Raw genomic sequence first — 18,312 nt, 5'->3', positions numbered from 1 at the left:
ATTTGCTGTAAGTTTTCCTTTTATTTATTTCTAGAAAGCATATTCTTAGAAAACATTAAAAAAATATTGATGAAATCGGTAAAGTCGTTCTCAAGTTATAGCGTGGGCGGCGTGGCTAAGGGAAATAGGGTTTAATTTTTTCATACATAAGAAGATAAGATCCTACTAATATTATAAATGTAAATATTTGTGAAGATGTTTGGAGGTTTGGATGTTTGTTACTAAATCACGCAAACAGCTTAGCGGATTTACATGAAACTTGACGTACCTACAGATAACAAAGATCTGCATTGGGACATAAGATACTTTATATAGAATAAGGAATAAGAATAAGAAGTTTATTTGTTTTCTCGACCACCAAGTACATTGAAATAAACTATGATACTAGAATACAATTTAGGTGTACTTGACAGTCTTGGGTGGGGGTGGGGGAGACTGGTGCCCGAACTAGGAATGCCCTGTGTCCAACCCTCAGATGTCCGCAACTACTGAATTAAACATGAGCAAACAAAATGCAGAAGAACAAGCTTGAACTAAAAATTATTTTGAATATAATATTATACAGCATGCAATCCATACATAGATAAAACTTGGCAGATTAATAACTAGCATTTTATTACCAATACATAGGATATATTCATTGGCTAATAACGTCAGGGGCATATTTTGTTCCCTTACACGGGTATAGCCTTTCAAGTCGATGCCATTAACTGTTGAAGAGTTCCGTCCTGTGGAGACGATCCTGGCCGGACTACCAGGATGTCACTATTAAATTATTGTATTGTCACCAGATTTACATAAGTTTACCAAATTTCAAGTCAATCGGACTACTGGAAGTGGGTCAAAGATTTGACCCAAATAAATAAACAAACGAACAGGGCAAGTTAAATACAAGCTTGTAAAAATTGTATCCATGGGCATAATATACAACAGTTCAGTTAAGACGGTAATAAGCCAATAAGCTATTTCCAATGCGGGCGAAGCCGCGGGTTAAGGCTAGTAGCATAATAAATACATGCTGTCACGATGCACATAGGCGATCGCTGACATCTTAGTTAGCTCAGTGTAAGCTAGATGGCGCTTACTTCAATAAGGGATCTCTGAGCAGAATGACGGACGAACTCTAGAGGTCGCCACCGTAGTTTTCTCTTGACTCATTTATTTACGTAATAATATGTATTTAATATTTTATTTATTATTTACTTATTTACTTTATAAAAGTAGGCATTTTATTACACTCATTTTCCACACCTTTGTACGGCTTACAAACCTTTGTACGGCTTACAAACCTCCGTACGGCTTCAACTTACAACCTTTGTACGGCTTACAACCTTCGTACGGCTTACAAGCTCCGTACGGCTACAGCTTTCTCCGCTCTGCACGGGTACAACTTTCAAAGCTCCGTTCGGCTACAGCTCTCACGGCTCAGGCGGCTCCTTTACGCCCTAACCTGACACTAAGCCCTGACGGCCTTAACTTCCGGAGTACTGCACATCCTTCCTGGCTCGTCCAAGACCCTGATCGTTCCGGCGTGGAACACTTGTCCAGGCTGCTCGTCCTGCCGCCCTAAGGCCCCTTTTGACCTCGGCACCGACGACCACTCAGCTGGACCAGGCCCCCCTGCTGTGGCCAGCCTCTTCGCTCCGGGTTCTTCTCTCCGACTCCAGGGAAGTGTAGGCCAGGGAGACCGAATAATCAGAACCACCTCTCAATAAAATCGCTTGAACTTACTACCTGAGATTCTCATAATACTTTTACTTTTAATTTTGTCAAACTAGGCCTGTTATTTTTTGTGTTCAATTTTTAATTAAAAAATTGTTAAAACGTCTTATTGTTTTACTCAAAGAATAACTTACTAGGCCTCCTTTAAGGTCAAACCTCCCCTCAAGAGGTCCGCCCTTGACAGTGGCGCCCGTGGGTTTTTTTTTGAGAGGTTCTGATTGTTACGTTTTTCTTGCCTAGAATTGCAGTGATTGTGCAAAATTTTTTGTGTATCTTGTGTGTTTTGTGTACCTCGCAGTAAGTACCCTGTTTTTCTCCCCTGTATGGTGGTCGGGGCTTAGAATAACACCATTCCCCGTCTAGGAATTCGTAAGAGGCGAATAATAGGCATAACCAGTGTTTCAGTTACCGAGATCCCTTAAGTGGTTCATTTAATAGTTTTTTTTTCTCTTTTAATAACTCTAATTTTTAAACCGCTTTACCGTTATCTTTAAATTCAAATACTCTGCCGACCTTTGACCACTTTCTCGTCAACGGCCTATTTGAATTTCAACTGTCACTTGCCACAGTTGAAACGGACGGCGTTTTAAAATTCAAATCTCAACGACAATTTCAATCTATACCCTAAAGTTAACTAAATATTGTTGCATTAACTAGGTTCAAATACGTTAACGGTTCAATTCAAATTCTACCTACTAATTTTCATCAAGTTAAATTTAAACCGTAACTGACGCCAATTATACTTTCACTAATATTGTTCACCGCTGCTTCAAGTGAAACAGTTATTTTAAATTTAGTGACTGCCAACCACTGAATTTGAAATTCTAACGATTCAAATCATTTTTAAATAACGTATTTGAAATACCTACAATTTTATAGAAAAGCAACGATATTTCTATATTTTTTAAAATATCTGAACCACTATTTAGATCTTTCATCAAAATCAGTTTATCATTATCTCGGTAAACACACTGACATTTATTTTTGTTCCCAAATTTTACTATTAATTTAACTTCAACGCGGTCTCTTAATTAAATTTTACATTCGATCATTACTGGGAGATACACAACACTTATTATTTCTTGTGTCCTACTATTTAATTTTCTTAGCACTGTAACATACGGAGAGTTAAATTTAGGTACTGTGTGTCGAAGAAATACCACATCTGGCATACAACTACACAAACCACCATCACAACTCACAACATTCATATCATACTACTCGAGTGCTTGCTAAAAATCAACTGGTCGCAGAGTTAATAAAACCAGTTATCTCTTATTTCTTATATATTATGCGTGTGCTCTCTATTTTCGACCGTCTGTTCCCTGCTTAGAGATCATTATACTTCGATCGCGAACAGACAGGTTAACGCTTTTTATAAAATAGATTAGGGTACTCTTATATTTAACTGCGGTATTTCGTAACTATGCTCTGCCATGGAATTACTTACCGCTCCCTCAAGCGCAGGTAGTAACCGCGCAAGCTAAATAAATGATAAACAACCTAATTACTTGCCTAGCAAGGTTGTTTACCTACATTTAAATGCACCTAGAACAGCAGCCACACGCATCGCTTTCCACTCAGTCATGTTTAACTCCGGCTCATGCGCGCAAGCATGTTATTTTTAAAACCTCTTATCTCACTTTCTTATTACGTACCTAGACGCCCAATTCTATTTATTTATACTTAGTATTATAACTCATTAGCGCTGCGCCTCTGCGCGCAGACGAATCATAGTACATCTCTTTTTATTATTAACTTCTTTTAATTTGATAACTCGCGTGCTTAACACTTTAAAATATGTCTATACTTCGTTAGGCCCTCTAGCGGTCAATCTATAATCGCAATAGCATTAATTAATCTGTCCTAAGCCCTTACCCGAGAACTTGCAACTCGTTAAAAAGTATTTTAATATTTTGGATTACGGAATCGTGCGGTTGGTAACACGTTAAATATGCCCTTAACCTCTGTAATTCAAAGCTCTAATGATTGGGACGGATGGTAATTCCAATCACAGATTAATTAATTGTTTATATGCTTCACACTTGCTTCCTTTTCAATGTACTAATTACATAATGCATCTGGACGGGCGATCAGCTGTCGCGCGCCGTCACATCAGTCTCCGTTTAGCACCGTCGAATGCGCACGCGTCCTTAATTAATTTTTCTCTTATCACACTCCCTTATCACTTAGACGCACGGTTCTATTTATAGAATCGAGTCATTTCAGCGCGCCGCCTCCGCGCGGACGTATAATAGCTGCACCCTTTTGCACTATTATTTCTTTAAATCTTATAGCGCGTACATATTACTTGGTACACGCTAAACTAGTATAATCATTTGTCGCGGTCCGCCACTCATTATTATAATATTAATTGATCTGTCCTTAAGCCTTTACCCGAGAACTTGCAACTCGTTAAAAAGTATTTTAAAATTTGAATTACGGAACCCGTGCGGTTGGTAACACGTAAAATATGCCCTTAGCCTCTGTAATTCAAAACTCTAATGATTGGAACGGATGGTAATTTCAATCACAGATTTAATTAATGTCTATAATTACATTTTTATGAATGCATACAACGTCCACCTTCCATTAACACATTTTATTCCTTTGACATAAGGGTCAACAAGCCTCTGTTGTTGTTTGACCCGACATGTGAGTAGAAGTATGATCATAGTATGAGAGACGACGTATGTAAGCGTTATGTCATAGTGTATTTTTTTTTATCGAAATTTGCTATGAGGCTCAAATTTCTTTTGGAGGGACGGGCGTACTGTCACGATGCACATAGGCGATCGCTGACATCTTAGTTAGCTCAGTGTAAGCTAGATGGCGCTTACTTCAATAAGGGATCTCTGAGCAGAATGACGGACGAACTCTAGAGGTCGCCACCGTAGTTTTCTCTTGACTCATTTATTTACGTAATAATATGTATTTAATATTTATTTATTATTTACTTATTTATTTTATAAAAGTAGGCATTTTATTACACTCATTTTCCACACCTTTGTACGGCTTACAAACCTTTGTACGGCTTACAAACCTCCGTACGGCTTCAACTTACAACCTTTGTACGGCTTACAACCTTCGTACGGCTTACAAGCTCCGTACGGCTACAGCTTTCTCCGCTCTGCACGGGTACAACTTTCAAAGCTCCGTTCGGCTACAGCCCTCACGGCTCAGGCGGCTCCTTTACGCCCTAACCTGACACTAAGCCCTGACGGCCTTAACTTCCGGAGTACTGCACATCCTTCCTGGCTCGTCCAAGACCCTGATCGTTCCGGCGTGGAACACTTGTCCAGGCTGCTCGTCCTGCCGCCCTAAGGCCCCTTTTGACCTCGGCACCGACGACCACTCAGCTGGACCAGGCCCCCTGCTGTGGCCAGCCTCTTCGCTCCGGGTTCTTCTCTCCGACTCCAGGGAAGTGTAGGCCAGGGAGACCGAATAATCAGAACCACCTCTCAATAAAATCGCTTGAACTTACTACCTGAGATTCTCATAATACTTTTACTTTTAATTTTGTCAAACTAGGCCTGTTATTTTTTGTCTTCAATTTTTTATTAAAAAATTGTTAAAACGTCTTATTGTTTTACTCAAAGAATAACTTACTAGGCCTCCTTTAAGGTCAAACCTCCCCTCAAGAGGTCCGCCCTTGACAATGCAAAGTAGATAATGAAACAGCAGGGCTACCACGAAATTCGAAAATCGAAATTCGTATCGTTCGGTCCCTCTGATACTTATACTATTTAATACGAGAGCGAGAGTGAGGGTACGATATGAACTTCGATTTTCGAACTTCGGAGTAGGCCCTCAGTACTCACTTCAAAGCGGAGTGAAGTTTCGTCGCCTTTGATATGAAGTCCTCCCACATCGGTGCGCTGTTCTGTGAACAAATATACATATACAATTAAATAAACAAATATAAATATCACAGGACATGTGACACCAAGTGATATATACCTGTTTTTCTGTACTGCTTGCTATGCGTTGGTGTGCAATAAAGAGTTATTGTATTGTATATTCAACACCCGAGAGCAAACATTCGTATTTTTCTTACAAATATCGGCCCCGCCGTGTATCGAACCCGGGACCTCAAGCTTCATGGTCAAAGTCTCGAACCATTGTGGGCTTTATATTCCGACCGGCACAATGGGGAATGGATGAAAACTTTAGAAACACGCCCAGAGAAAATGACATGAGCTTCTATGGGTGTGTAGATGAAAAACAGAGTCTGTATTTCCATACCGGTATTATCCGAGCCGGTAAAGTGTCACCTGTCAAAACGATTGATTCAAAGACACATAAATTATTTTTTAATGTTTTTTATTCTGAACTATGTACCTAACAACCCGTAACCGACCGGACTGTCGTAATTTGGCGGTAATGAAAACTCTTTCATTTTTTTTAAATTAATTGATGCTACTTAAAAATCATATATTTTTTTTCTGTTAATTAGAAAGGTTATTCCTATCGATAAAAAAGTTTCAAGCGTTCCTAAAATTTTCATCCATTCCCCATTGTTATATATAACGTGTTTTATTAAAATGTGTCCTTTAAAAATTAAATCAATCTATTTGTCAACATAAGTTACATACTTAAACCGAGTTTAGACTTGCAAGAAAAATAGTGTATTACATTGCGGCGCCTGTTATACAAACTCGTTGGCTTTAGGGCCTCGCAATATAGCAACTTGCACGATTATTCTTGCAAGTCTAAACTCGGCTTTAAGTATGTAACTTATGTTGACAAATAGATTGATTTAATTTTTAAAGGACACATTTTAATAATCGCCAATAATAGTAAGCCAAATAATAACTATATGTAACTTAATTAAAATATATAGAGGTATCTAACTTTAACACACAAAGCTAATAATAAAAGCTTATAAGGAATAAAACTTGTCGTGTGTGCCGATTATTGTTGCCGATTATTAACCCCGATGCAAAAAGAGAGGTGCTATGAATTTTACGCCAATGTCTGTTTATCTGGCATTGTAGCGTATTTAAAAAAAACAGGAACTTTAAAGTTTACAGTAAAGTGTCATCTATTCTACTCTCGATTCTGAACTACTTTCAGGTTTTCGGTTATTCAATTAATACTTACCTTGCTCCAGTATTCCGAATAAGAGGGTGGCCTATGTCCAACAGTGGACGTCCTACGGTTATGACGATGATACTCCAATATTCCGCAAGTAAGGTGTTATTTTTACGCGGTTATTTCGGGTCATGTCCGTGACGTGACGGCGTCAGGTGAAATGTCAACAGTCGTTCCGATATCCGGATAAGGTCAAATGGTTCGGGATTAAACGGTTCTATTAATACGAATATAATAGAAGACCTATAACTGAACGGATTATTTACCATTTCTTTACCACGCCAACATCAAAATGCTCTGAGCGTGGTTTATAGTTACTATGACGACCTCTGTGAGATTATGTAAAGCTTCTTTATCGACTTTTTGACATCACACGCTAAGAGCTATTATTGGAACGATACTTAATAAAATTCAATTTAATGTAATCCGTTTATTTTAATTAAATTTATTTTGTAATGTCATTCAATTTAATTTGTAATTCAACTCAATTTAATTAGTAATTTGTTCTATTTATTTATTATTGATTGTGTATGGACTGTTTGGAATACATTTTATTTCATTTCATTGCAAGTGTTACAGGGATCGCCGTAGATTGAATTTGATTCCGATTAATTACATTTCCTTGACAGTTTCTGAATTTCACTACAAATTGTACCTAGCTACCTAGCATCATCACACACAGCTATTATTTTTAGAGAGAATATTCACGCACTCCTTTCTTTAACATCAACTCTCTACGCCGTTAATGACTTCACCAGATAAAACATAATTTAACCCACCTGTACAAAACGTAGGTCATTGCTCTGTCACTAGCCGTTATGTTATGGGAGCCACTCGAGCTGTCATGTCGAGTCACCAAGATCATGACCTCAGTAAATCCAAAACACTGCTTATTTGTGGACATAAGAACAAGTTGTCCAAAGTTTGGAATCAAAAATAAAGAAAATAAAAATTATTTCGTATTATTGAAACGTGCTAGTGGGCATAGTCTCCTACTTTTAAATAAAAAGAATATATTTTTGTCTGACCGTTGCTACTCGGTTATGGTATGATACGATACGATGTAATGGGTAGAATATTGCTGGACACAGGCGTTCTACATTTCCTTCTACCGAAAAGCTCATGGAACAATCAATATAATTTCCCCCAAAATTACGTAAAACTTCGAGACTTGAGGCCCCAAACCCCTTTTCTTAGATTATAATCAAAGCACCCACACGTAAGTTAGTGAGTCCATGTATGAAGATGGCTTTTCTTTTTAAGTCTATTAACCTTTAACAAAATATGAGAAAAGCAAGTACGGAAGTTGCCTAATTTCAGTGTAAACGGAAAACAAAAAAACGAGTTCCGACCGCACAGTTACTTACATTACATTTGTCGTGGTGATTATTATAACATTATTTGGTCACGGGTTTAAAGATACTGGCAAAGTACAGTCGATTGAAAAATAAACACTTCTCCAACGAATCAAAAATACTTACCACGGACTCTTATGCCGACGTAATAAGTCCGTGGTAATATATTTTTGAGTGGTTCGTATAGATAAGTACATATTTTTGCACTTTACTGTACATACAGTTCACTTCAATGAACAGAACACGTCGAATATTTAAAAAAGATAAATCTGTATCCTGCAAACCAACTGTGAAAACAGTTTTGCAGGGTTCTGTAAAAACCGTACCTGTTTTGTAAAAGATAGTCAAATTTTATTTTAATTTATTTGTTAATTCATAAATTTCAGCTATCTATCTATTATGGTTCTTGAGATACCGAGCGCATTATATATATTAGGGTTCCGTTTGTCACTCTTCGGCCACGGTACCTACCCGAAAAAATTCGCCTCGCTACTGGTCGCGCATATTCGAGGCTGAGCCGTTATGATACGCAGTGTAACGACGAGTGTGCGAGCGAGAGACATGCAGTTGAGCGGTTCGAAATGATGTGAATAATGTTACAATATTTTTGCAGTTGACCGTACCTAACGGATCATACGGCGGAAATGAATTACACGGAATCTATTGCACAAGGTCCTACCACCTGCAAAACTGCACTTTGAGAATGGCTGCATTATTGCATTAAATGAGTGACATTTTCATATCAATGACATTAATATGGAACTTTACTATTTAATGTCAAACGTTAAAATGAAAAGTTTTTTATGCAAAATTGCATTTTTCATACAAGCTTTTTGCAGACTTACTTTTTGTTATCTACGTCCGTGCGTTGTCATTGTCATCCAAATGTATTCCGTACCAATTTTCATATCGATGCCATAAACCGCTGAGGAGTTCCGTCCTGCAGAGACAATCCTGCCTGGACCACCAGGATGTCACTTCCAGATTATTGCATTGTCATCAGATTTACATAAATGGACATTTCTATCTACGATTGTACCCTGAGTTGTACGAATTTTCCTTAATATTTTTTGTAACTAAACGGACACATCCAACATCCATACAATCAAAGTCAAAGTCAAAATATCTTTATTCAATTTAGGCTATAATAAGCACTTATGAATGTCAAAAAAAATCTACCACCGGTTCGGAAAAACCTCTGTTGAGAAGAATCCGATCTGAAGAATCTGATTTTTTTAAACAGATTTACAATATTACTAAATGCTATCTATACATCACAAGTATTTCACACAACTTTATTTTTAACACAGTAGGTTCGCTAATTGAAGGGAATCGGAATTAAATAAATAAATAAATATCATGAGACACTTGACACCAATTGACCTATAGTCCAAAACTAAGCAAAGCTTGTACTATGGATACTAGGCAACGGATACACATACTTATATAGACAAATACATACTTAAATACATATTAAACATCCAAGACCCGAGAACAAACATTCGTATTATTCATATAAATATCTGCCCCGGCCGGGAATCGAACCCGGGACCTCAAGCTTCTTAGGCAGGTTCTCTAACCACTCGGCCATCTGGTCGTCAATTATTTCCAAATATCCCTGTCCATGATATAATCATTAACTTTATAATACACCTTAGATATTAATGTCTTCTTGACAATAGATCTGAATTTTGTATCCGTTTCATTTGTAATATTTTTTGGAATTTTATTATAAAAACGTATGCAATTTCCCAGAAACGACTTTTTGGTTTTAGCCAGTCTGTAAGATGGAGCTTTAAGCTTCCCTGTGTTTCTAGAGTAGCCTTTGGCTTATCGACGTTAGTGGGATAATCACATATATTCTTCGTAACATACATGATTATTTCAAAAACATAAAGCGGTGGCAATATTTGGAGACCCTGTTTTTCCAGCTCGGAATCATGGACTGAGTCTACCTCCCAATTTTTTTTTAAATCGTAGAGATAAATTCAGGGTACAACGGTAGATAGAAATTAATGCCCAAATGCCAAATTTCAAGTCAATCCGACCACTGGAAGTGGGTCAAATTCACCTTGCAAGATTTGACCCGCAAATACATACTTTACATACATTGCAGCTTGTAAAAATGTATGACATTACATTTTAAATTTGAGCTTTACAGAGAAGAAAAACAACGTGAGGAAACCCGCACACGCCTACGAATAATCAGTACGTAAAGTTGCTGAGCTACAGCCTAAGCTCTCTCTCTGGAGGTCCTATGGAGCGTATGGAGCGTGGTCGTATGGGCGTATGGAGGAAGACCGTTTTGAAGGAATGTTCATTATGATGCTGAAGTACTTAAAGTATAGTTAGCAGAAAAAATACAACAGAAAACAATTAATTGTTGTAACTCATATTTGGGTCAATAAATTAACTTTCACAATGTGATGCTGCACCCTACTGGATTAGACGGGTCAGGTAAGATTAGCACGGTTTTTTTTTTGTTAAAAATTGCATAGGATAAAGACCATATACAATTACCTGCCTACATGTTTTATAACAACACCAGCCAGCATTATATTATTTTCTAAATTGGCAACCAAACGTAGATCATCTTACCCAAGAATGTATCGTATACAAAGTCATGAACGAATTCTTAACTGGGAAGGGACCTTAAAAAAGTCATTAAAATTCTTCGAAAAACTTCGGGACAAAGAATGCCGCCCCTTGATATCTACCGCGGTGGGACAGAGACAGTGGATAATGAATGAAATGTAATTCTAATGAGTGTGAGAGTGACGGTGATATCTTAAGTGGTGAAGGGTTGTGCCCAAAATAGATACAGATGTCAGTAGGTCATTTGGTTTTTTGTGCTTATCTGCATCCAGCCTTAGTGAATAAAATATAAATAGTCTTTAAATTAGATTCAAGGTTTGTGCGCAAGAAAAAAGGCGCTGACTTAACTGTAAGCTGCAAGCACTTTAAGTACTTAGGTGATACAATAATAAGCATTTGATTGCACAGTGAAAGTTAGCACAGTATGTTTCTGTTAAAAAAAAATACAAGCTTTTATTTGCAGACTGTACTTTTGTTAAATGTACTGATTGTCATCGAATTTACATGTAGGTAAGGACAGACAAATTTCAAGTCAATCCAACCATTGGGAGTAGGTCAAATGCCAGTGGGCAGGGGGACAACTGCCTGACACTGTTCTTTACCAACATCGATAGAACACAGTAAATGGATCTAAATAAGTCTTCGCATGCTGACCCTGGAAAATAATAGAGACACTTTGAAAACGATATTCAAACGGCCACTCATATTCAGCTTATTCTGCGGGCACGTGAGCCAGAGTTGCCAGTTTAGCAAATTATAAAATAGCGGACGATGCGCTGCAATGCTTGCAGAAAATTACTAGAAATTAGGAACTGAGAATTGTTAGGAATATATTCTTTACACTGACCGGAAAGAACTAGCCCATTTTCATCGTTATTTTAAATACACTAAGATCTGTAAACTTTTGTATGGCCATAGACGCCGTCCGACCGTAGATGCGGTCCGATCCGAATGTGACAACTAGTGAAGCTTCTAATTCAAGTACAACATAACCTTCATTCACGCAATGAAGGAAAATATAATATTTATTAGTTTTATTACAAACGTAATCGCAACAAGAGAAGTTGCCACCTCTACTACAGCAGGGCTACTACGAAACTCGAAACTCGAAGTTCGTGTCGTGCGGTCCCTCTGACACTTATACTATTTAATAAGAGAGCGAGAGTGACGGTACGATACGAACTTCGAGTTTCGAGGTTCGTAGTAGCCCAGCAGTTCATATCGTTCCTTTTCTTGCGTACCCATACCGAAACGATTCACTCGCACTCCTCAAATCTCACGAGTGGTCACTGAACTAAAGGACTGAACTAGATTAAATCGCTCACATTATAGTCTGAGCGGGAACAAGCCAATAAAGTACCTTTGGCTCATCTTATTAACTTGTCGGTTGAACAAGGAGTATTTCCTGAGCGACTTAAATATTCAATTGTTAAACCTATGTTTAAAAGGGGAGACCCTACGAATGTGGATAGCTACAGACAAATTACGTTAATCCCTGTAATATCAAAAATATTCGAAAAGGCTATGGCCAAAAGAATAATTAACTTTATATCAAAAAATGGTGTCCTACATTCTGACCAATTTGGTTTTCAACAGGGCAAATCAACATCTCTTGCATGTTTCTCTTTAGTGAAATACGTCTTGGAGTCCATTGATAGAAATATACCCATCGTGGCAGTATTTTTCGACATGTCTAAGGCGTTTGACTATGTAAATCATCAGATTCTTTTAGATAAACTTTATAAATGCGGGATTAGAGGTAAGGCTCATGATTGGTTGTCTAGCTATTTGGGTGATCGCAAACAATGTACAGAGATAACAAAATCGAAAACGGGGAAAAACTGTCAGCCCTATCTGAATATTGTGATAATAAACAGGGTGTACCCCAGGGAAGCATACTGGGGCCACTGCTGTTTCTTCTGTATATTAATGATATTTCAGATGTCACAAATCACAAGTGCATATTGTTTGCAGATGATACCACATTATTATTTAAATGTTATGATAGAGAGATATTTGAGACTGACATTAATTTGGCATTAAGTAAAATAATTGAATGGATGGACATGAATAATTTAAAAATTAATATAACTAAAACTAAGGCAATACAATTTAAAACATATAGAAGTCAAAAACTTACGTTAAATTTAACTTACGACAATAATAAAATAGATATTGTTGATTCCACGACTTTTCTGGGAATAACGCTTGATGAAAATTGTAACTGGAAAAATCATGTTGATGTTCTGTGCACGAGAATAAATCGCTTTGTGTTTGCACTTTACCGTTTGAGAAAGATTTCTTCTTTGCAGACAGCGCTTAACGCTTATCATGGCTATGTCTCATCCGTTTTGCGTTACGGTATCATAATCTGGGGCAACTCAGTCGAAATCAACAGACTGTTCATAGCGCAAAAAAAATGCATAAGGGCGTTGTGTGGCATTGGCAGAAGGGAATCTTGTAGGCCAATGTTTAAAAAGCTTAAAATTCTTCCTCTTCCATGCATTTATATTGCTGAGATGTCACTTTTTGTAAAAAATAATATTGAACACTTTACTAGAGTATCAGATGTCAATCCCCAAGCTAGGAGCAATCGAAGAAATAAACTACTAGTTACAAGAAATAGACTGGCTCTTTGCCGCAACAACGTGTACAGCATGGCGATCAAAATTTTTAATAAACTACCGCCTGCCTTATTAGAGTTGCCAATGCGAAAATTTAAATCATTTTTATTAAATTGGCTTATGGCTTACAATTTTTATAGCCTCAATGAGTTTTTTAATTTAAGGGAATAGTTTTGATTACATATGACATTTATTTTATTTTAATTCTATTGTGACAATTCTTATGATATTGATTTTGATTTATAATGATAATTTTGTTTTCGATTGTGTATGACATTTTGCAGTTTTGATATTTGATCTTAATTAATTTTGTAACCTAGATTTAAGTCAAATTTTTGCATGCCTACTGTTAGAGGGCAGCTAGCACTATTGACACTTTTATAAGTTAATACCTTATAAGAAATTCCAACATCGTATTTATCCACATAGTGCTAAAGCAAATAAATAAATATTTCATTTCATTTCATTTCATTTCATATTTCATTAATTATTAAATGTCTTGAATAATATTTAATATATTACTACGCCGCTCAGATGCTGCTCGATGTTTCCAAGCTTTGAGAGAATGAATTCGTATACAGTTTGAAACGTGTTAGTGTCTTGTGTGTGATGTAAGTGATAGTTGGACTTTATGTGACATAATCTTGATTTATATGAGTTTTTAGGTGAAAATATACATTGTGTCGCACAGGCTTAGAAGTCTTGCACGCGTGGTCAAGGAGTAGTAAGTTAATTAGTTTTATAGAAATAGAACCAAAAGTAGTTAAATGCCGTGCATCTCTTGCAGCTTGCAACTTTTGCTAACTTAGATGTTGCATGGTGGTTACATATAGGAGCAAAGTTTCATTTATCTAAAATCTACTGAAAACTTAGCACAGCTGGCAACACTGGCGAATACCTGACGGACGATGTCATTTATCCAATATGGCAGAGAACGGATGGCCGCAATTTTTCTACGTCACTAACTGAATTTCTGCGCTTTTGTGCGTTTAAGTAATAAATCGGGTTTACGTAGTTTTATATATTCATCCGTTTTATAGCTGCTGGCTTCAACGTAATTCTATATTCGCTACTCGTCGTTTGTAAAACGTTCCGATAGCGTTTTTCAACGCACATTCGGGAGTTTACCGGAGTCACGAGTGCTGCTGAGCTGTTCCACCTCGCGAAGGACAGGAATAAATATTCGGTCGGAGTTGATGGCCAAACCTTGAGTAATGGGAGAGGCATCACAAGAAGAAGAGTTTTTGGAAACTTCTATCTTACGAACTGGTGCATGAACAACTGGCTCGATTTTACTGGTACAAAAGCTGAATCCTTACCGAGTCCGTTCCGCTCAGTATAAAGCGATTATACGAGTATTGTCCTATAAGGGAACGGCGATTCTATTTTAAGGCATTTAATACCCTTTAATACATGCTAGTTTTATAGTGAATAGTGAAGGCTCAAAGGATTCCGTGTCCTAACCTAATAGGAGCCTGTTGTTACCCTCCAGACTGGAGCAATGGGAGCGCTCGCGTGGAAAGCATGGGACACATATAGCAAGACACGTTAACGATTCGGTCACGATTTACGAGCATCTATATCAGTAGTTCCCAAACTTATTTTTCTCGTGGACCACTTTCAAAATTTTACTGGTTTCGGTGGACCCCCCTGCTGCTACATTTCTACCACATTTTTAAAGTCGCCAAAAAATAAAAATTGTGTCGCTTCTGAGTTCTGTCTAGTCGCTTGCCCTATTAAAATATTATCTGCTTAGTTAGGTACTTAAAACAATGTAGGTAGGCCCTTATAAAAACTATGCTTACATTTTGGCTCTTTACTATCAAAAGCAGATACATTTTCGTGGACCCCCATTAACATCTTATGGACCCCCATTTTTTGTTCACGCCTACGTAGACCCCCAGCAAGTCTCCCGTGGACCCCTGGGGGGTCCACCTGGACCACTTTGGGAATCACTGATCTATATTAAATTTTCGGTTTTGGTGAGCAATATGCAACTGTTTTTTTTATTAAGTATTTACTAATTCATACTGAATTCGCACAGAGCGTTTTCGTTCGTCCTTTATGTTATGACCGGAGCTGAGAAGTGGAATGCCCTGCCTGCGTCTGTGTTCCCTAATCGCCACAGTCTGGCCATCTTCAAATCTAGAGTGAATGGGCATTTATAAGGAAGGAAGCGTGCTTGTCCACATTTACGTTTACCACCAAGCATGATTTGGTCAAACGCAACTCATTTGTATGTAAAAAATAGAAATATATGTTTTCGTAGGATTTCAGGTCAATCTGAACACTGGAGGCGAGCTAAATTTATACATATACGGCAAGTTAAATAAACTTGCAAGAAATCCCTCATTCTAATATCTTCCGCTAAAAAACGTCCATCGCATACACTCCGCACCCTGTAAAGCCTTCTAAAGTCATTGACCTGGCTAGGCAACTGAACTGTTCCAGGATGGGACAAAGGGTTGCGTGCGTCAGGCCCGAAATTGAGGTCCGAAGCGTGTCTAGTGATCGGGAATGGAGGAAAGATTGAGGTTAAAAAGTGCTTTAACCTTTTTTTGGGAGTTCGGTGTGTCTAAAAGTGTATATAATATTGATCCAGGTGAGAGAGTCTTCACCCTTATGTAGTTAGTATTCAATTGGTCCGTACAAAGTGGTTCGCGTCTTTCATAATGCGAACTGCTAAGGAATGGAATTCGCTCCCATCGTTTGTATTTCCGGATAGAGACATGCCTTTGGCGTCATCTGCACTTTTCATCAGGTGATAGAATCGTTACATAATATGGCTATGTGTTAGTATGCAATAAAGAGTTATTGTATATTATAATATTGTTATAGATTCTTAAATTCGAGTACTGTGATTAAGCCACGGGGCGTTGAATCATAATCCGCGTGAAGTATACAAGTAAAAAACATTAAATAACTATCGAAAATATAATGAACTAGCTGTTGCCCGCGACTTCGCGTATAATTCGTTTATCGCTATCCCGCGGGAACTATGCAATTTTCCGGGATGAAACCATCCTATCCTATTTGTCCTTCCCCGGGACTCAAACTATCTGTGCTCCTACCCAATTACATCTAAATCGGTGCAGCGGCGGCAGCAAACACACTTACAAACTTTCGCATTTATTCGCAACAAAACAACCATGCATGCATGCTAGTTTAAAACATTCTACACAGTCTATCGAAATTCTAATGCTATCCTTCTTCACTCGACCTCACATCAATTTCCTTAAAGACCGCTAAATCCATCCATTTTCATTCATTCGTACGAATCGCATTTAAGGGTTCAATCGTAAGGGGCTTATGCGCACCCCTAAAACTGTGCTCAATTATGGAAGATTTGTTTGCAAAATCAACTCCTAAATGAAGGTGGCAGTTTAAGCGGAAGTGGATTAAGAAGGTCAAGCGCTGAATACTGTAAATTTTAGAGTTTACGGGCGGGAATTTATGTCTTGGGCCCACTTGCAGTAAACACATAAATCTCGAGTTAGCGTTAAGCTCAGTTTAGTAGTGTCAAATTGTATGGAACTGTCAAGCTTAAGCCTGGATTAACTACAAAATCTAGATTTATTTTTTCCTGCAAGACGGCCTTGGTGTTTAAGTGCGGCCAAAATAAATCTTTTACAGCAGTATTTAACGCATTCACTGCCACCGACGCATATATGCGTTTTCGTAGCGTCGCCCAGTGCCGCTGTCATAATTATTCATACATTTTGAACGCACATGTGCGTCGGTGGCACCTGTGGAAGTCAGGTGGCAATGAATGAGTTAAAAGACGAAAAGAAAAGAACGTAGTTTTATTTTTACACCAGTTGGAAAAAATAATAAAAATTAAGATGCTCTATTGATAGCCCACGGATTAGCAAATTAATCAAATTAAATAATTTATTCAGAAAACCAGATTCCATACCTAACGGTAAAACAAGTTAGTTTATTATGCTTCTATTTAACCCCAGACGCAAAAAAGGGGTGGTGTAAGTTCACAACCATGTCTGTCTGACTGTTTGTGGCATCGTAGCTCTCAAATGGATGGACTGATTTCAATGCGATTTTTTTACGTGAAAGCGAGTTTTCTTGCCGAGGTATTGAACTTTGAAATTACAATGTTTGGGGTTCACAACTTTTCTCTAAGTTGGTTATCATCCTCCCATCAGAGCAAAGCCACAGCAAATGTTAACTACAAGCTGTTAATAGCATCAAAATGATATTCCACTTGCGAAACCAAACGCATCGAGTAAACAAGGCCTCTGTAAACACCTCACTGGGTTAGCTTTGAACACCATCTGGCGTTTTATTATGTAACCACAATTTATTCCTATCATAAACATATTATTACTTTATAAACATACGTATAAACTTTTTAGTTCAGGTAGCGATTTTATAAGCGATAAACGCTCCATTTGAGATCTATATCTGGTTCAATGATAAGATGATGATGATGATGTGAGCGATGTAAGTTGGCTGCTGGATGTGGTGCTGGAGGAGGATAGAGGATGAGTTGGACAGATAGTAAAATTAATTTATAACTTGTTAAAATCGATTGGGATAAGAACAAGAAAGTGTTATATCAAAAATAATTTGACACGATAGTTTTTTAGTACAAATATTTTAGAGGATAATTCGCGGAAATCCGCTATGCGACGAAACTAACCGATCAATCAGTAGCGATTCATATCGCATTTCCTTACATGTGAATGAATTGCGCTGTCATCGTTCATCCACCATTACCTCTCATATTGCTTTTTCTAGAATTATTTACTGCACAACGGGAAAACGCTCTAGAGTTCTAGACTCTGGCAAACTTGTCCTTCGACGGACAGAGCCATCATAAACTTGACTACATTTTCAATCATCCTTGAACTAAATCAGCCACCTAATAGCGTCGTATAAATCTGGATGGTATCAAAATATCGAAT

At 37.7% G+C, this 18,312-nt stretch overlaps 1 protein-coding gene across 6 annotated transcripts in view; it reads right to left on the bottom strand.

The window, feature by feature from the left end:
* The window catches only part of mim (missing-in-metastasis), a 300,696-nt gene that overhangs the window by 188,870 nt on the left and 93,514 nt on the right, over positions 1-18,312 (bottom strand). For all 6 annotated transcript variants that reach the window (XR_012452709.1, XM_074104999.1, XM_074105002.1 and 3 more), the window contains exon 2: positions 5,544-5,605. Coding sequence is in view for 5 of the 6 variants with exons in the window: in XM_074104999.1 (XP_073961100.1) it covers positions 5,544-5,605 (62 nt within the window). In the remaining variant the exon portion in view is untranslated. The remainder of the gene's footprint in view (positions 1-5,543; positions 5,606-18,312) is intronic.

Source organism: Choristoneura fumiferana, chromosome 22, assembly GCF_025370935.1.
Source record: "Choristoneura fumiferana chromosome 22, NRCan_CFum_1, whole genome shotgun sequence".
In the NCBI taxonomy this organism is placed as follows: Eukaryota; Metazoa; Arthropoda; class Insecta; order Lepidoptera; family Tortricidae; genus Choristoneura; species Choristoneura fumiferana.
The sequence above is the reverse complement of the archived record's forward strand: the minus strand, read 5'-3'. Positions and strand labels throughout refer to the sequence as shown.